We start from the raw sequence: 17,374 nt of genomic DNA, 5'->3' as shown, positions 1-17,374 counted from the left end.
CTGCTGCGCCCTCTGCAGGCGGCGGGGGGGCGGTGCAGGTGCTTTAAGAATTACCGCGGGACTCGGTAGGGGGAGTGTAGGCGCTTCTCGCCAAGATAGAAGCGTTCAGACTACAACTCCCAGCAGCCACGAGGAGCCCTAGGGCTTGATGGAAACGGGAAGCCTTCTAACCTTTCACGTCCCGGCTCCGCGGGTTCTGTGGGTCGCCCGCGAAATCTGATCCGGGACGCGGCGGCCCAATCGGAAGGTGGGCCCAAATCCCGCGACAGCAAGAGGTCCGTAGCGACCCGCGGTGCTAGGGAACGCAGTGCTTTCAAAAGAATTGGCGTCCGCTATTCGCCTCTCCTCCCGGGAGTTTTCTGCCTACTCCCAGAAGAGGAAGGAAGCACAGGTGGGTTTCTTTAGCTCTGCGTCGGATCCCTGAGAACTTCGAAGCCATCCTGGCTGAGGCTAATGTCCGCTGTGCTTCCTCTGCAGTATGAAGACTTTGGAGACTCAACCGTTAGCTCCGGACTGCTGTCCTTCAGACCAGGACCCAGCTCCAGCCCATCCTTCTCTCCACGCTTCCCCGATGGATAAAAATGCGGACTCTGAACTGATGCCACCGCCTCCCGAAAGGGAGGATCCGCCCCGGTTGTCCCCAGATCCTGTGGCTGGCTCAGCTGTGTCCCAGGAGCTAGGGGAGGGGGATCCAGTTTCTCTCTCCACTCCTCTGGGAACAGAGTTTGGTTCTCCTAGTGAGCTGAGTCCTCGAATCGAGGAGCAAGAACTTTCCGAAAATACGAGCCTTCCTGCAGAAGAAGCAAACGGGAGCCTTTCTGAAGAAGAAGCAGCGAACGGGCCAGAGTTGGGGTCTGGAGAAGCCATGGAAGATACCTCTGGGGAACCCGCTGCAGAGGATGAGGGAGACACGTAAGTGGTGATGGCAGTGGAGTGTGGAGTCTGGGGAGATGACGTGTGGGGTCGACCTGCCCTCTGGTCCTGAGACCCACTTCTCCAGGCCCCTGCCCCCTTTGCTTGGCGACCCAGGTTTGTTGTCCCCAATCTTCCTTTCAGCGCTTGGAACTACAGCTTCTCCCAGCTGCCTCGATTTCTCAGTGGTTCCTGGTCAGAGTTCAGCACCCAACCTGAGAACTTCTTGAAAGGCTGTAAGTGGTAAGGATAACAACGGGGCAGGGAGCTGACCACCCCCGAGATTTTCACTGTAAAACAGTCCAGTTATCTAGGAGAGAGATGCCCCAGAGCTGGGAGAAGGGGCACGTAGCCCTTTTAGACTGAGTTTCCATTTTATCTAGCAGTTTGTGTCTTCTACTTCCCTCAAGGATTCAGGGGGGCTTACCTACCCCAGAGGTAGGCTCAGCCCTAGCCCTACACTTGAAAAGCGTAGGTCTGGCCAGCTTTCTTTTTTTTTTTTTTTTTTGAGACGGAGTCTTTCTCTGTCCCCCAGGCTGGAGTGCGGTGGCGCGATCTCGGCTCACCGCAACCTCCACCTCCTGGGTTCACGCCATTCTCCTGCCTCAGCCTCCCAAGTAGCTGGGACCACAGGCACCCGCCAGCACGCCCGGCTAATTTTTTTGTATTTTTTATTAGAGACGGGGTTTCACCGTGTTAGCCAGGATGGTCTCGATCTCCTGACCTCGTGATCCACCCGCCTCGGCCTCCCAAAGTGCTGGGATTACAGGCTTGAGCCACCGCGCCCGGCAGGTCTGGCCAGCTTTCTAACTCTCTCCTGTTTCTAGGGCTCCTGACGGTTCCTGCATCTTGACCAATAGTGCTGATAACATCTTGCGAATTTATAACCTGCCCCCAGAGCTGTACCATGAAGGGGAGCAGGTGGAATATGCAGAAATGGTAAGGACTGGGGCTAACTGCCTCTTCATCAATGCTGCACATTTAAGTCCTTCATGGAGATGGAGAAAGTGTAGTCCAGGTGTTTCCTGTTCACAAACGAGACTGATTTTCAAGATGAGTTTCCACATGTAGCGTTTTCCGCCCCGAATTATGAAGTTATTTAGAGAGACGTTTCCCCTTTCTTTAATTAGGAATCCGTGTTTTTCGCTAAAAAGTAGCGAATTTCTTGTGGCAGTATATATATATTTATATTTATTATTTTTTTGAGACAAGGTCTTGCTCTGTCACCCAGGCTGGAGTGCCGTGGTGTGATCTCGGCTCACTGCAACCTCCGCCTCCCGGGTTCAAGCGATTCTCCTGCCTCAGCCCCACAAGTAGCTGGTACTACAGGCGCATACCATCACACTCGACTAATTTTTATAGTTTTAGTAGAGACGGGGTTTTGCCATGTTGGGCAGGCTGATATCAAATTCCTGACCTCAGATGATCTGCCCACCTCGGCCTCCCAAAGTGCAGGGATTACAGGTGTGAGTCACCATGCCTGGCCTATAGATATTTATTGATTAACTGCTGATATACGTTAGTCACTGTGCTGGGATAAAGTGGTGGACAAGACAGATGAAGGACTGGTTTGCTTTCTGTGTGGGAGATTGACAACACACATGTAAACCAGCAAACATCAGGACCAAGATGATAATAAATGCTCTGAAGGAAATACACAGAATGAAGAGAGACTAACTAGAGGAAAGCACATTGCATAAAATGGTCAGGAAGGAGCTCTCTGAAAAGGAGGCATTTGAGCTAAGACCTGAAGGAGGATAAGGGATCAGTCATGTGAAGGCTTCTGGAAAGAGCTTTCCAGGAACTGGCAATGATATTATAAACACCCAGAACTGGGAAATAGCTTTGTGTGTTAAAAGACCAGAAAGGCCCTGCATGGTGGCTCACACCTGTAATCCCAGCTACTCGGGAAGCCGAGGCGTGCAGATCACTTGAGGCCAGGAGTTCGAGACCAGCCTGGCCAATATGGCAAACCCCATCTCTACTAAAAATATAAAAATTAGCCACATGTGGTGGCACACGCCTGGAATCCCAGCTACTCGTGTGGCTGAGGCAGGAGAATCTCTTAAACTCGGGAGGTGGAGGCTGCAGTCTGACAAGATTGTACCACTGCACTCCAGCCTGGGCGACAGAGTGAGACTACATGTCAAAAAACAACAAAACAGACTGGGCTCAGTGGCTCACGCCTGTAATCCCAGCACTTTGGGAGGCTGAAGTGGACAGATCACCTGAGGTCAGGAGTTTGAGACCAGCCTGGCCAACATGGCAAAACCTCATCTCTACAAAAATACAAAAATTAGCTGGGTGTGATGGTGGGTGCCTGTAATCCTAGCTACTTGAGAGGCTGAAGCAGGAGAATCATTTGAACCCAGGAGATGGAGGTTGCAGTGAGCTGAGATCATGCCATTGCACTCCAGCCTGGGCGACAGAGTGAGACTCCATCCCAAAACAAACACAAAACAAAAAACCCAGAATGCTGGTATAGCCAGACTGAGGCAAGTGAGGGGGACAGAGGGGTGAGGACAGAGAAGAGCAGCCACGTTGTGTTGGGTCTTATGGGTAAGGCATTTGGAGTTTATTTGGGAAGTCATGAGAGAGGTTTTTTTTTTTTTTTTTTGAGATGAGTCTCGCTCTGTCGCCCAGGCTGGAGTGCAGTGGCGTGATCTCGACTCACTGCAACCTCTGCCTCCTGGATTCAAGCGATTCTCCTGCCTCAGCCTCCCAAGTAGCTGGGATTACAGGCGCCTGCCACCACGCCCAGCTAATGTTTGTATTTTTTAAAATAGAGACGGGGTTTTACCATATTGGCCAGGATGGTCTTGTACTCTTGACATTTGATCCGCTGGTCTCGGCCTCCCAAAGTGCTGGGATTACAGGCATGAGCCACTGCGCCTGGCTTAATTTTTGTATTTTTAGTAGAGACGGGTTTTGCCTCGTTGGCCTGGCTGGTCTCAAACTCCTGACCTCAGGTGATCCACCCACCTCGGCCTTCCAAAGTGCTAGGATTACAGGCGTGAGCCACCACGCCAGGCCATGGGAGAGTTTTTTTTTGTTTTTTTTTTGAGACAGAGTCTTGCTCTGTTGCCCAGGCTGGAGTGCAGTGGCACCATCTCAGCTCACCGCAACCTCCGTCTCCCAGGTTCAAGTGATTCTCCTGCCTCAACCTTCCGAGTAGCTGGGATTACAGGCATGTGCCACCACACCCGGCTAATTTGTTTTTTTGTTTTTTTAGTAGAGATGGGGTTTCACCATATTGGCCAGGCTGGTCTGGAACTCCTGACCTTGTGATCTGCCCACCTTGGCCTCCCAAAGTGCTGGGATTACAGGTGTGAGCCACCGTGCCCTGCCAAGAGAGTTTTAAAACAGGAGAGTGAATGGTTTATGGGTGGGCAAGAGTGAAATCCGGGGCCAGGCATGGTGGCTCACGCCTGTAATCCCAACACTTTGGGAAGCTGAGATGGGTGGATCACCTGAGGTGAAGAGTTTGAGACCAGCCTGGCCAACATGGTAAAACCCTGTCTCTACTAAAAATACAAAAATTAGTTGGGGCCGGGCGTGGTGGCTGACGCCTGTAATCCCAGCACTTTGGGAGGCTGAGGCAGGTGGATCACCTGAGGTCAGGAGTTTGAGACCAGCCTGGCCAACATGATGAAACCCCGTCTCTACTAAAAATACAAAAAATTAGCCAGGAGTGGTGGCGGCTGCCTATAATCCCAGCTACTCTGGAGGCTGAGGCAGGAGAATTACTTGAACCAAGGAGACGGAGGTTGCAGTGAGCCAGGATTGCACCACTGCACTACAGTCCAGGCAACAGTGCAAGACTCTGTCTCAAAAAAAAAAATAAAAGAAAAAAAACAGATTGGCTATACTTTTCTCCCACCCATCCTAATCAGGTTCTGCCTCCATCACTTCCCTGAAACCCTGAAAGTGCTCTCGTCAAGGTCACTAATGTCCTCTTGGGTTATTCTCCCTTTTTTTTTTTATTTTGGGACGGAGTCTCGCTCTGTCACCCAGGCTGGAGTGTCTCTCTCTGTCACCCAGGCTGGAGTGCAGTGGCGCGATCTCGGGTTACTGCAAGCTCCGCCTCCCGGGTTCATGCCATTCTCCTGCCTCAGCCTCTCCCGAGTAGCTGGGACTACAGGCGGCCGCCACCACTCCTGGCTAATTTTTTGTATTTTTAGTAGAGACGGGGTTTCACCACGGTCTCGATCTCTTGACCTCGTGATCCTCCCGCCTTGGCCTCCCAAAGTGCTGGGATTACAGGTGTGAGCCACCGCGCCCGGCCGCTCTTGGGTCATTCTCTAAATTCACCTCACTCCATGTCTCAGCAGCATGAGTCACTGTCTCCACCTCCCTGCGCTGGAGCACTCAGGCACTCGAGGCTCTGCTGGGCCTTCTCCTCCTCCATCAGCACTCTTTCTTTTTTTTTGAGATGGAGTTTCAAAAAATCAGACCCACCGAGGCATGTGGCAGTTGTGTTGCTCTTTGCTCGGTGCCCACTAGAGGTCTGTTGCCATTAATTTGAAATGAGACCAGTTAGTGTGACTGTGCATCTTTCCTGGCAAGTTAAATGACTATGGTTTCTCTGTTTGTAAAATGGGGATGATTATAATAGCACCTGCCTTACAGAGTTGTGAGAATTAAAATAATCAGTAATGAATTAAAGCACTTAAGGCCGGGCACGGTGGCTCACGCCTGTAATCCCAGCACTTTGGGAGGCCGAGGCAGGTGGATCGCCTGAGGTCAGGAGTTTAAGACCGACCTGGCCAACATAGTGAAAACCTGTCTTTACTAAAAATACAAAAATTAGCCGGGCTTAGTGGTGGGTGCCTGTAATCCCAGCTACTTGGGAGGTTTGAGACAGGAGAATTGATTGAATCCAGGAGGCGGAGGTTGCAGTGAGCTGACCGCGCCACTGCACTCCAGCCTGGGCAACAGAGCAAGACTTAGTCTCAAAAAAAAAATAATAAAAATTTAAAAAAGCACTTAAAACAGCACCTAGCATATAGTAAGTGTTCAGTGAACACTAGTAGTCACTGGTATCAGTTGCGTGCAAACCAAGAATAGGAGGATGGTCTGGTTGAGGTTTACCAGGAGAGAAAGACAAGGGTATCTTGAGAGTGTCTTCAAGAGTGTGCATGCCATGGTGGACTAGAATCTAAAGTGGGTAAGGAACTGGGCTGTAAATATGTTTTTGATGAAGCTGAATAAATTGTCATGGTAGAAATAGCACAGCAGGGTCAGGCCTGGTGGCTCACGCATGTAATCCCGACACTTTGGGAGGCCGAGGCGGGTGGATCACCTAAGGTCAGGAGTTCGAGACCAGCCTGGCAAACATGGTGAAACCCCGTCTCTACTAAAAAAAATACAAAGTTAGCCAGGCATGGCCGTGATTGCCTGTAGTCCCAGCTACTTGGGAGGCTGAGGCAAGAGAATTGCTTGAACTTGGGAGGCGGAGGTTGCAGTGATCGCACCACTGCACTCCAGCCTGGGTGACAGAGCAAAACTCCATCTCAAAAACAAAAAAAAAGAAACCCCACAAAAAAACAAGAATGATAACAGGACTGTTTGTGGGCAGTGAGATGGTGAACCAGGCGGTAAAGTCTTAGTGGATAAGGGAGGGTGATAAAACAGGGGAAACTAGTCTGATAACAAGAACTGCAGAGGAGCTGGAGTTTGACAGCCGGGGGCATAATGACACCCAGCCACCTCTTGTCCTTGAGGTGTGTACTGGGGACAGCTGGCCATGAGCATTAAAGCCATCTCAGTATATAGGTGGTGGTGATGCCAGATGACCCAGAAGACCAGGACTTCTCTAGTGCTTGAGGTTAATAGGAGGATGGGGCAGGGGTGAGTCTTTTTTTGTTTGTTTGTTTTTTGGAGACAGGGTCTCACTCTTGCTTAGGCTGGAGTGCAGTGGGCAGTGGCACAATCTCAGCTCACTGCAACCTCTGCCTCCCAGGTTCAAGTGATTCTCGTGCCTCAGCCTCCCAAGTAGCTGGGACTACAGGCGTGCGCCACCATGCCTGACTAATTTTTGTATTTTTAGTAGAGACAGGTTTCTCCATATTGCCCAGGCTGTTGTCAAACTCCTGTCCTCAAGTGATCTGCGGCAGGGCTGAGTCTTGTTGGCTTGTTAAAAGAAGAAAGGTACTCAGTTCCAAGGCTGGTCCTGAACACTCACCTGACATGCAGCTCTTTAAGGCTGGAGGCTGCAGACATTTGAGTTCTCTGTGCAAACTATAAGATGATCTAAGCCCTGAACCCTGGTTCCTCAGGGCCAGGGGGTGGTGGTGCAGCTGGTGCAGCCATGTTAAAAGAGTTCAGGAGGTGAGAGGTTGTTTCAAGGCAGGGATAGTTAGAAGAGACTCTGGAAATGTGAGGGAGGGTGGGGGGGCAGTTTTGAGTATTGCAAAAACTTGTTTAAGAGAAATGGGAATGTTAAAAAGAGAAAAAATCGTCATTACGTGCCACTGCAGAATTTAGCCTTCTGAATTTTTCTACATTTCTTTCTAAGCTCTGTCCAAGTACTGAAAGCTTTTATGCGGTTGTAATCATATAGTGCATGGTTTTATACATTCCCTTTTTCCTTTTAACAATCATATCCTGAATTTTTTTTGTGGTAGTCTAGTCTTCACTGTTATGATGTCTAATGGTATGTGATATTGCATTGAGTGCTTACGGTAATTTTCTTACCTCTTCTCCTGTTTTGGACATTTGCATTGTTTCCGGGATTATTATAACATAAATTATTCTTCAGTGAACAAATTATCTTCATGTATTTTGAGGGAGGTTCTTTTGTCAAGAGAATTTTTTTTTTTTTTTGAGACAGAGTCTTGCTCCATCATCCAGGCTGGAGTGCAGTGGCATGATCTTGGCTCACTGAAACCTCTGCCTCCTGGGTTCAAGTGATTCTCCTTCCTCAGCCTCCCGAGTAGCTGGGATTATAGGCGCCCGCCACCATGCCTGGCTGATTTTTGTATTTTTAGTAGAGACGGGGTTTCACCATGTTGGCCAGGCTGGTCTCTACTCTTGACCTCAAGTGATCCACCCACCTCTGCCTCCCAAAGTGCTGGGATTACAGGTGTGAGCCACCACACCTAGCCTTAGGAGAAATTTTATGAATAAGAAATATCCTAGATCAGATAATATTAACATTTTTTTAATATATCTTGCAATACAGGTAGTTTATTTTTTCTTTCTTTCTTTCTTTCTTTCTTTCTTTCTTTTCTTTTCTTTATTCTTTCTTTCTTTTCTTTATTCTTTCTTTCTTTTCTTTTCTTTCTTTTTTTTTGACAGTCTCACTCTGTGGCCCAGGATGGAGTACAGTGGTGTGATCTTGCCTCACTGCAACCTGTTTCCCGGTTCAAGTGATTCTCCTGCCTCAGCTTCCTGAGTAGCTGGGATTACAGGCATGCACCACCGCACCCGGCTAATTTTTGTATTTTTAGTACAGATGGGGTTTCACCATGTTGGCCAGGCTGGTCTCAAACTCCCGACCTCAAGTGATCCACCCACTTCCACCTCCTAAAGTGCTGGGATTACAGGCATGAGCCACCGCTCCTGGCCAGTCAGTTTGTTTTCAAAAGATTTTTGTGGCTGGTGTGGTGGCTCATGCCTATAATCTCAGCACTTTGGGAGACCAAGGAGGGAGGAACACTTGAGCCCAGGAGTTTGAGACCAGCCTTGGTAACACAGCCAGATCCTGTCTCTATCAAAAAAGTTGGGCCTGTGGTCCCAGCTACTTGGGAGGCTGAGGTGGGAGGATCGCTTAAGCCTGCGAGGTTGAGGCTGCCATGACCTTTGATCGCACCATTGTACTCTAGCCTGGGTGACAGAGTGAGACTCTGTCTCAAAACAAACAACCAAAAGCTTTTTGGGTTTTATTTTTCCCTGCTAGTGTACCAGTTCTTTTTTTTTTTTTTTTTTTTTTTTGAGACGGAGTCTCGCTCTGTCGCCCAGGCTGGAGTGCAGTGGCGCAATCTCGGCTCACTGCAAGCTCCGCCTCCCGGGTTCACGCCATTCTCCTGCCTCAGCCTCTCCGAGTAGCTGGGACTACAGGCGCCTGCCACCACGCCCGGCTAATTTTTTTTGTATTTTTAGTAGAGACGGGGTTTCACCGTGGTCTCGATCTCCTGACCTCGTGATCCGCCCGCCTCGGCCTCCCAAAGTGCTGAGATTACAAGCGTGAGCCACTGCGCCCGGCCCGCTAGTGTACCAGTTCTATCGCAACCTCTCTCATTAGGTATTTTCATTTTTAGTGTCTACAAGTTTAGCATTTGAAATAGATAACATTTCTTTTTGTTGTTGTTGTTTTTGTTTTTTTTTTGAGACAGAGTCTTGCTCTGTCGCCCAGGCTGGAGTGCAGTGGCGCCATCTCGGCTCACTGCAAGCTCCGCCTCTCGGGTTCACGCCATTCTCCTGCCTCAGCCTCCCGAGTAGCTGGGACTACAGGCGCCCACTGCCACCACGCCATGCTAATTTTTTGTATTTTTAGTACAGACGAGGTTTCACCATGTTAGCCAGGATGGTCTCGATCTCCTGACCTCGTGATCCGCCCGCCTCGGCCTCTCAAGGTGTGGGATTACAGGCGTGAGCCACTGCGCCCGGCCTTAAATAGATAAAATTTCTATAGGTCAGAAAATTGGGGAAGGGCGTATTTGGGTATTTCCATATATTTGCGTGTACTGAATCTTCCCAATATAGTTTCTCGGGTTTTCTCCTTTCTTTTCTACCTTTTCACAGAACTTTCTGCAAGTCTCATTTCCAGCTCCCCAGTGTCTTTCCTGAGTACTTGCCCTGCCCCATGGCTCTTGCGGGAAGCCTTTACTCCTCATCTTGCCCTCTCCAGGAGACACTTTGCATCCTCTGTGCCCTGCGTCTCTCAGAGTGGGGAGGAGGGGTGTCCTCATTCCCAAATGCTGTAGCCACACAATCGCTCTTTCGTCTTTGTGAAACTTTTCCCTTGAGGCTTATGCTGATTCTTTCTCCCGCTGACGACGTTGGCACTGTACAGCCTTCCGGTGCTCTCCAGTTCTCCCGCCATTTTGGTGACCTCAGGTATCCAAGCCAGAAGCCAAGGCCTCTCTCATCCTTTAATCTCCCTTTTCCTAACCCCTCACATCCAATTACTTCCCAAATCCCATCAAGTCTGCCTAATCTTCCTAATCCACCCACATCTGTCCCTCCCACTGCCTCTACTTTAATTCAAGGTCCTGTTATTTTGGGCCTTATGTTGCTGAAACAGTCTCCTGCCTCCTTTTGCTCATTAAAACCGTATTTATTGACCCTGCTGATTCTGCACCACGTGTTGGGGAAGCAGTGGTAAGAGCGAGGCAGATGTGATTCCCTCCTTCTCTGATAGGTATGATGGAAGGGGAGTGAGGAGCACCGGGGATATAGGAAAGAGGAACAGGGGCACCTTGCTTAGCTGGAGGGGTTAGAGAAGGGTTACCAGAGGAAGAAGCATCTAAGAGACCTGAAGGATGACTAGGATTCAGCCAGGAGGAGTCGTTGGGGGAGATGAAGGAAGAATATTCCAGACTTGGAGCCTAGGACATGTGAAAGCCAGTGGGTTGAAAGTGTGGCGAGTTGGCACTTTATGGGACCTGAGAGTTAAAATGGCGGGACTCAGATTTTTTTTTTGTAATGGAGTCTCACTTTGTCGCCCAGGCTGGAGTGCAGTGGCGCTATCTCGGCTCACTACAAGCTCCGCCTCCCGGGTTCACGCCATTCTCCTGCCTCAGCCTCCGGAGTAGCTGGGACTACAGGCACCCGCCACCACGCCCGGCTAATTTTTTATATTTTTAGTAGACACGGGGTTTCACCATGTTCAGCCAGGATGGTCGTGATCTCCTGACTTCGTGATCCACCTGCCTTGGCCTCCCAAAGTGCTGGGACTACTGGTGTGAGCCACTGCGCCTGGCCGGGACTCAGAGATTTTTAAGGGAATGAGCAGATAGAGATGAGCCTTGAGAGGTGGGTCGGGGGTAGCAGCGTGGTAATGAAAGGTTAGGAAGAGGAACTGGCAAGATTTGGTATTGGGTTGGACCAGGAGTGGAAAGGAAGTGAAGAGTGGTAGCAGGCAAGGCTGGTGCTCAGATTTCAGGGTTGAGCACTGGATGTGGAGTCCAGGAGGAACAGCAGGTTTGATGGTGGCAGATGCCGGGCCCATTATGGACAAATTGACTTTGAGGAACCTGTGAGATGATCAAGTGGCACTGTCCACCAGGCAGTTGGATATATGGGTTCAGAGTATAGAGGTGGACACTGAAGTCCTGGCTGGTTGACATCAGCCTGAGGCCCAGAAGGCAATTGATGAAGGACAACATCCAGACTATTTATCTCTCACAAATCAGTAAGAAAAAGACGGCTGGGTGCGGTGGCTCACGCCTGTAATCCCAGCACTTTGGGAGGCCGAGGCAGGCGGATCACCGGAGGTCAGGAGTTCAAGACCAGCCTGACCAACATGGCGAAATCCCGTCTCTACTAAAAATACAAAAATTAGCCAGGTGTGGTGGCAGGCGCCTGTAATCCCAGCTACTCAGGAGGCTGAGGCAGGAGAATTGCTTGAACCTGGGAGGTGGAGGTTGTAGTGAGCCGAGATCGCGCCACTGCACTCCAGCCTGGGGGATAGAGCGAGACTCTACCTCCAAAAAAAAAAAAAAAAAGAGAGAAAAAAGAAAAGAAAGACAATAACTGGCCAGGCATGGTGGGTCACACCTGTAATCCCCACTTTGGGAGGCCGAGGTAGGCAGATCACTTGAGGCTGGGAGTTTGAGACCAGCCTGGCCAACATGGTGAAGCCCCATGTCTACTAAAAAGTATAAAAATTAGCCGGGCTTGGTGGCAAATGCCTGTGGTCCCGGCTACTTGGAAGGCTGAGGCATGAGAGTCGCTTGAACCCAGGAGGCAGACGTTGTAGTGAGCCGAGATCGTGCCACTGCACTCCAGCTTGGGGAACAGAGAAAGACTCTGTCTCAAAAAAAAAAAAAAGAAAATGGGCAGAATTTATGAAAAGGTATACCTAAGCGGCTAGTAAATATAGAGGAAATATCTAATTTCTCTTATAGTAATGATGGAAATACAAATTTATGCTGTAATGAAATACCATTTCACCACCTTCAAATTGAGAAAAATGTAAAAGTCTGGCAATACCAAGAGGATAAAGAGCAATAGATACTTTTTTTTTTTTTTGGAGACAGGATCTTGCTCTGTCGCCCGGGCTGGAGTGCAGTGGTGCGAACATGATGCACTACAGCCTCAAACTCCTGGGGTCAAGCAGTCCTCCTGCCTCACTCTCCCGAATACCTATAGTGGGACTATAAGTATGCCAACATGCCTGACTAATTTTTTATTTTTTGTAGAACTGGGATCTTGCTATATTGCCCAGGCTAGAATAGAGACTCTTCTACGCTGCTGGTGGGAGAGGACGTTGGGATAAGTGCTTTGGGAAAGAAATTGACGTTATAGTATCTACAAAGTTTGCAAAGTGCATAGCGTAGAGACCAGTAATTTTACTCTTCAGCAGAAACAGTAGAGAAACCCTTCTACATGTGTACAGAATGTTAAAGCACACTACCCAAAAAATAGAAAAACATCAGTGACTCTAAATAGAAGAAGGGTAGATCAGTTTGAATATATTCATGAGTGGAGTACTATACAGCAGTGAAAATGCATGAATTAGAGCAAAATGTGTTTCCATGGTTAAAGCTTCCTATTACAGAGGGATGTATATGATATGATACCATTACTGTTAAGTCTAGGCCGGGCATGGTGGCTCATGCTTGTAATCTCAGTGCATTGAAAGGCTGAGGTGGCTGGATTGCTTGAGGCCAGGAGTTTTAGACCAGCCTGAGCAACACAGACCCCTGTTTCTACAAAAAAAAAATTTTTTTAAATTAGCCGGGCAGGCTGGGCGTGGTGTCTCATGCCTGTAATCCCAGCACTTGGGAGACTGAGGCGGGTGGATCACGAGGTCGGGAGTTCAAGACCAGTCTGGCCAAGATGGTGAAACCCCGTCTCTACTAAAAATACAAAAAAATTAGCTGGGCGTGATAGCAGGCGCCTATAATTGTAGCTACTCAGGAGGCTGAGGCAGAGAATTGCTTGAGTCTGGGAGGCAGAGGTTGCGGTGAGCCAAGATTGCGCCGCTGCATGCCAGCCTGGGCTACAGAGTGAGACTCTGTCAAAAAAAAAAAAAATATATATATAAATTAGCCAGGTATGGTGGTGTATGCTCTGTCTCATAAAATAATAATAAAAAAAGTATGAATCTATATGGCTTTTGGTGGCTAAATTTGACATTAAAGTCTGAGCTCACCCTTGAACATCGAGACACAGTCTCTGCTCCATATATACACCCCATCTGCCACAACACTGCTAGAGGCACGCGCCTTAGACTCCTTTTCCCTCCGAGTGACTCAGCCATTCCCACATCTCTGTATAGGTCCCTGTCCTTCGAATGGTGGAAGGTGATACCATCTATGATTACTGCTGGTATTCTCTGATGTCCTCAGCCCAGCCAGACACCTCCTAGTAAGTAATGTTTGCCTCCCCGCTCGCCGCCCCACCTCCCAGTTTCAATCGGGGCCTCTTGGGAGAGTCAGGGGCTGCCAGGGGTCTTCAGAGGAGGAAGGCTCGGCATGCTTATCAGAGGGGCTGCTCAATTGGCTTCCTCCCCTTCCTTTTTTTTTTTTTTTTTTTTAATAGATTGAGTCTCGCCCTGTCACCCAGGCTGGAGGGCAGTGATGCAGTCTCGGCTCACTGCAACCTCCGCCTCCCAGGTTCAAGTGATTCTCCTGCCTCAGCCTCCTGAGTAGCTGGGATTACAGGTGCCTGCCACCACACCCAGCTAATTTTGTATTTTTCATAGAGATGGGGTTTCACCACATTGGCCAGGCTGGTCTCGAACTGACCTCAGGTGATCCACCCACCTTGGCCTCCCGAAGTGCTTGGATTACAGGTGTGAGCCACCACACCCAGCCTCATTTTTGTATTTTTAGTAGAGACAGGGTTTCACCATGTTGGCCAGGCTGGTCTCGAACTCCTGACCTCAAGTGATCCACCTGCCTCAGCCTCTCAAAGTGCTGGGATTACAGGCGTGAGCCACCGTGCCCGGCCATTCCTCCCCTTCCTTTGACAGCACCAGGGTTTCAGTGTCCATGTCTCTCTCAGCGTGGCCAGCAGCAGCCGGGAGAACCCGATTCATATCTGGGACGCATTCACTGGAGAGCTCCGGGCTTCCTTTCGCGCCTACAACCACCTGGTAGGGACCACCACACTCAGCCCCAGCACTTGTACTGGCCCGGCTCTCCTTCCTTGAGGGCAGCTGAGGCTTTGCAAGACCTGTTTTCAGCCCTTTCCTTCCCCCAGGATGAGCTGACGGCAGCCCATTCGCTCTGCTTCTCCCCGGATGGGACCCAGCTCTTCTGTGGCTTCAACCGGACTGTGCGTGTTTTCTCCACGGCCCGGCCTGGCCGAGACTGCGAGGTCCGAGCCACATTTGGTAAGCATCTGTGCCTCCAAGGGAGGCGGAGAGGGAAGGGCACTGCCACCTGCACAGGGGCCTTTTGTGAGCCAGGGGCCACCTGTGGGGTTTCATGCCGTCCTCTGTACGGCCCCGGGAGCAGGTGCAGCCCAGTCGGCAGAGAAGCAAACAGACTCAGAGCAGGTAGGAAACCTTCCCAAGGTCAACCAGCTGGTCAAAGGACTGCTTCCTTCCTGAACCCATACCCTGTCAGCTGTGGAGCTTTTGGTCTCTGAAATCTTTCTAGGAAATTTTTGATAAAGCTGATTCTGTTTTCCTGTAGGCCTTCAACTTGCATCTCTCCGAGGAAAAACTGGAATTTGAGAGGGATGAAGTGGGGCTTGGGCATTTAGGTCCTTTGGGAGGATAGATGTGGGGAGCATCAGAGGTCTTTGTCCTGCCTGTGACAGACAGCATGGGGGAGATGTTGAGTCCAAGCATGTTGGTGCTGGGATGGGAGACAGACCTCTGCTTAGCCTGGTTAGTGCCAGGAGCCATTGCCCCCTCCCTCACTTTGTTCCTTCCCTCTCTAGCAAAAAAGCAGGGCCAGAGCGGCATCATCTCCTGCATAGCCTTCAGCCCAGCCCAGCCCCTCTATGCCTGTGGCTCCTACGGCCGCTCCCTGGGTCTGTATGCCTGGGATGATGGCTCCCCTCTCGCCTTGCTGGGAGGGCACCAAGGGGGCATCACCCACCTCTGCTTTCATCCTGATGGCAACCGCTTCTTCTCAGGAGCCCGCAAGGTAGGGGTCACACCCCGAGAGCCCAAAGCAGCTGGGCAGGAGTGGGGATGTAGTCTGCAGTGTAGAGGAATGGGGATGGGGAAAAAATCCCAAGCTGAAGGAGTGCCTGGAGACCCCGAGGGAGGCAGGGACATCCAGGGCTTTGGGGGCGACTCCAGGTCCTGTTCCGTGTCTCCAGGATGCTGAGCTCCTGTGCTGGGATCTCCGGCAGCCTGGTTACCCACTGTGGTCCCTGGGTCGAGAGGTGACCACCAATCAGCGCATCTACTTCGATCTGGACCCGTGAGTGGCCATGACTCCTTCCTACACAGGGCCCTGATAAGCCTAGGAATGCCAGAGCCCAGCTGTAGGGTCCCAGCCCCTGGGTGTGAGGGGTTCCTGCCCCAGGGGTGAGGCCTCTGCCAGCAAATCTCTCCTCTCTCTTCCAGGACCGGGCAGTTCCTAGTGAGTGGCAGCACGAGTGGGGCCGTCTCTGTGTGGGACACGGGCGGTCCTGGCAATGATGGGAAGCCGGAGCCCGTGTTGAGTTTTCTGCCCCAGAAGGACTGCACCAATGGCGTGAGGTCCTCAGTTTAATTCCAGAGATGTTGGGGCTTGGGGAGGGAGGTGAATCCCAGAGGGAGTAAGTGTCCTCACTGAAGGCACTGATAGACCCTCCCCATCTCTCCCTCAGCCTGCACCCTAGCCTGCCTCTCCTGGCCACTGCCTCCGGTCAGCGTGTGTTTCCCGAGCCCACAGAGAGTGGGGACGAAGGAGAGGAGCTGGGCCTTCCCCTGCTCTCTACGCGCCATGTCCACCTTGAATGTCGGCTTCAGCTCTGGTGGTGTGGGGGGGGCCCAGACTCCAGCATCCCTGATGATCACCAGGGCGAGAAAGGGCAGGGAGGAACGGAGGGAGGTGTGGGTGAGCTTATATAAAAAGGTTTTTATGATACTAGAGTCTTCGTGTCTGTTTTCGGGGGCATATGAGTGAGGTGGGGACCGGGCAGGGGGACTGGCGGGCTCCCTGGTCCAGCAGCAGTGGATATGGCATATTGGTCCTGAAACCAGGGGTTGAGAGGTGGGACCAGGCAGGAGCCAATGGGGCGGCTGAGCTTGGTGTGAAGTCAAGTGGGTGGGGGTGGGGCTTCATGCCATTGACTAGTTGGTTGCTAGGCAACTTGGTAAACTGAAGGGGGAAACCTGTTTGAAATCTCACTCCCAAGGTGGGGGCGGCAGGGGTCAGGGTGAGCGGGGCTGAGCAGGAGCTGGGTCAGACTGTTGGGTGTGACCGTGTGAGACTGTGCAGACAGTGACAGGGCGCCTGTCACCCACACTCCACACTGTTTGCCATTCTCCAGCAGTATGGGGACCATTACTCAGCTGTGAGGGGAGCAGGAGCACCCCCCTCCCCTCCCCGGGGCTCCCCAGGAGGCAGACAACCCAGTTGCCAGAGTCAAGGACACACATAAAAGAGTAAAGGTGTTGAAAAATACAGTCGTCACCTTTGGTATTGCTGTTCCATGCGGGGCGCGGCGAGGGTCTTATTCATTCAGCGGCTGTCGCTGGGCTTGTTTCTCCATTTGTCTGCTCTGTCTTTGGGGGTGGGGGGACGAGTGTGTCATTTGAAGCAGTGACTCCTCCTCCCTCCTCCCCCCAACACCTTCCCAAACACTGAGAATTGGGGGACTTTGAAGAAATACTGCCAGCAGGGGATGTGATTTTGGACCTCACAATCAAAGGGAAGGGACGAAAGGCCTGTGGAGGCTTGAGAGGGAGAGGAATGTCACCCCTGCCCAGAGGTGCTGAAAGCCAGGGCTCTTACACCCGAAAAGGCAACTCCTCCCTTCCCCCAGGATAATTGGAAACAGCCCTTCCTGCGCAGCACCGGTTTGGGGTTGTAGGTACGCCCCTTCTCCCAGCCCTGCTTCTCCCCCTAGCCATCTAGGAAAGACCCAAGTGTATCCCCTAAACTCTTGTTTTTCACTAACCCCCAGGTAACAACAGCACATGGTCCATGGAGCGGTGACAAAAGAGACCCCAAGAGTGGGAGTTGCGCAGGCTGGGTTTGGTTTCTAGCTTTATCCCAGACTTCCCGTGTGACCTTGGGCAAGTCACGGGTCCTCCCTGAGCCTCAGTTTCCTCATCTCTGCAATGGGATCGTTAGCTCTGCCCCTCCCACTTCACACAGGTAGTCGTGACGATCAGCTCCGC

General features: G+C 51.1%; 1 protein-coding gene across 3 annotated transcripts; it reads left to right on the top strand.

The window, feature by feature from the left end:
• Positions 1-303: 303 nt before the first annotated feature.
• On the top strand, positions 304-16,115 carry WRAP53 (WD repeat containing antisense to TP53). Of its 3 annotated transcripts, XM_055256593.2 has the most exons (11): positions 304-391; positions 478-912; positions 1,057-1,155; positions 1,740-1,851; positions 13,361-13,449; positions 14,089-14,179; positions 14,287-14,419; positions 14,974-15,182; positions 15,361-15,464; positions 15,611-15,745; positions 15,856-16,115. In XM_055256593.2, the coding sequence occupies exons 2-11, from the start codon at positions 479-481 to the stop codon at positions 16,097-16,099; spliced, it is 1,650 nt and encodes a 549-aa protein (XP_055112568.1). In that variant the 5' UTR covers positions 304-391; position 478; the 3' UTR covers positions 16,100-16,115. The 3 variants fall into 3 exon arrangements, with proteins under 3 accessions (XP_055112568.1, XP_063485596.1, XP_055112570.1); XM_063629526.1 differs by lacking the exon at positions 13,361-13,449 and having other exon boundaries at positions 313-391; positions 14,057-14,179; XM_055256595.1 differs by lacking the exons at positions 304-391; positions 15,611-15,745.
• Positions 16,116-17,374: the final 1,259 nt, after the last annotated feature.

Source organism: Symphalangus syndactylus, chromosome 20 (genome assembly GCF_028878055.3).
Source record: "Symphalangus syndactylus isolate Jambi chromosome 20, NHGRI_mSymSyn1-v2.1_pri, whole genome shotgun sequence".
NCBI lineage: Eukaryota > Metazoa > Chordata > Mammalia > Primates > Hylobatidae > Symphalangus > Symphalangus syndactylus.
This window is presented reverse-complemented; position numbering and strand designations above follow the sequence as displayed.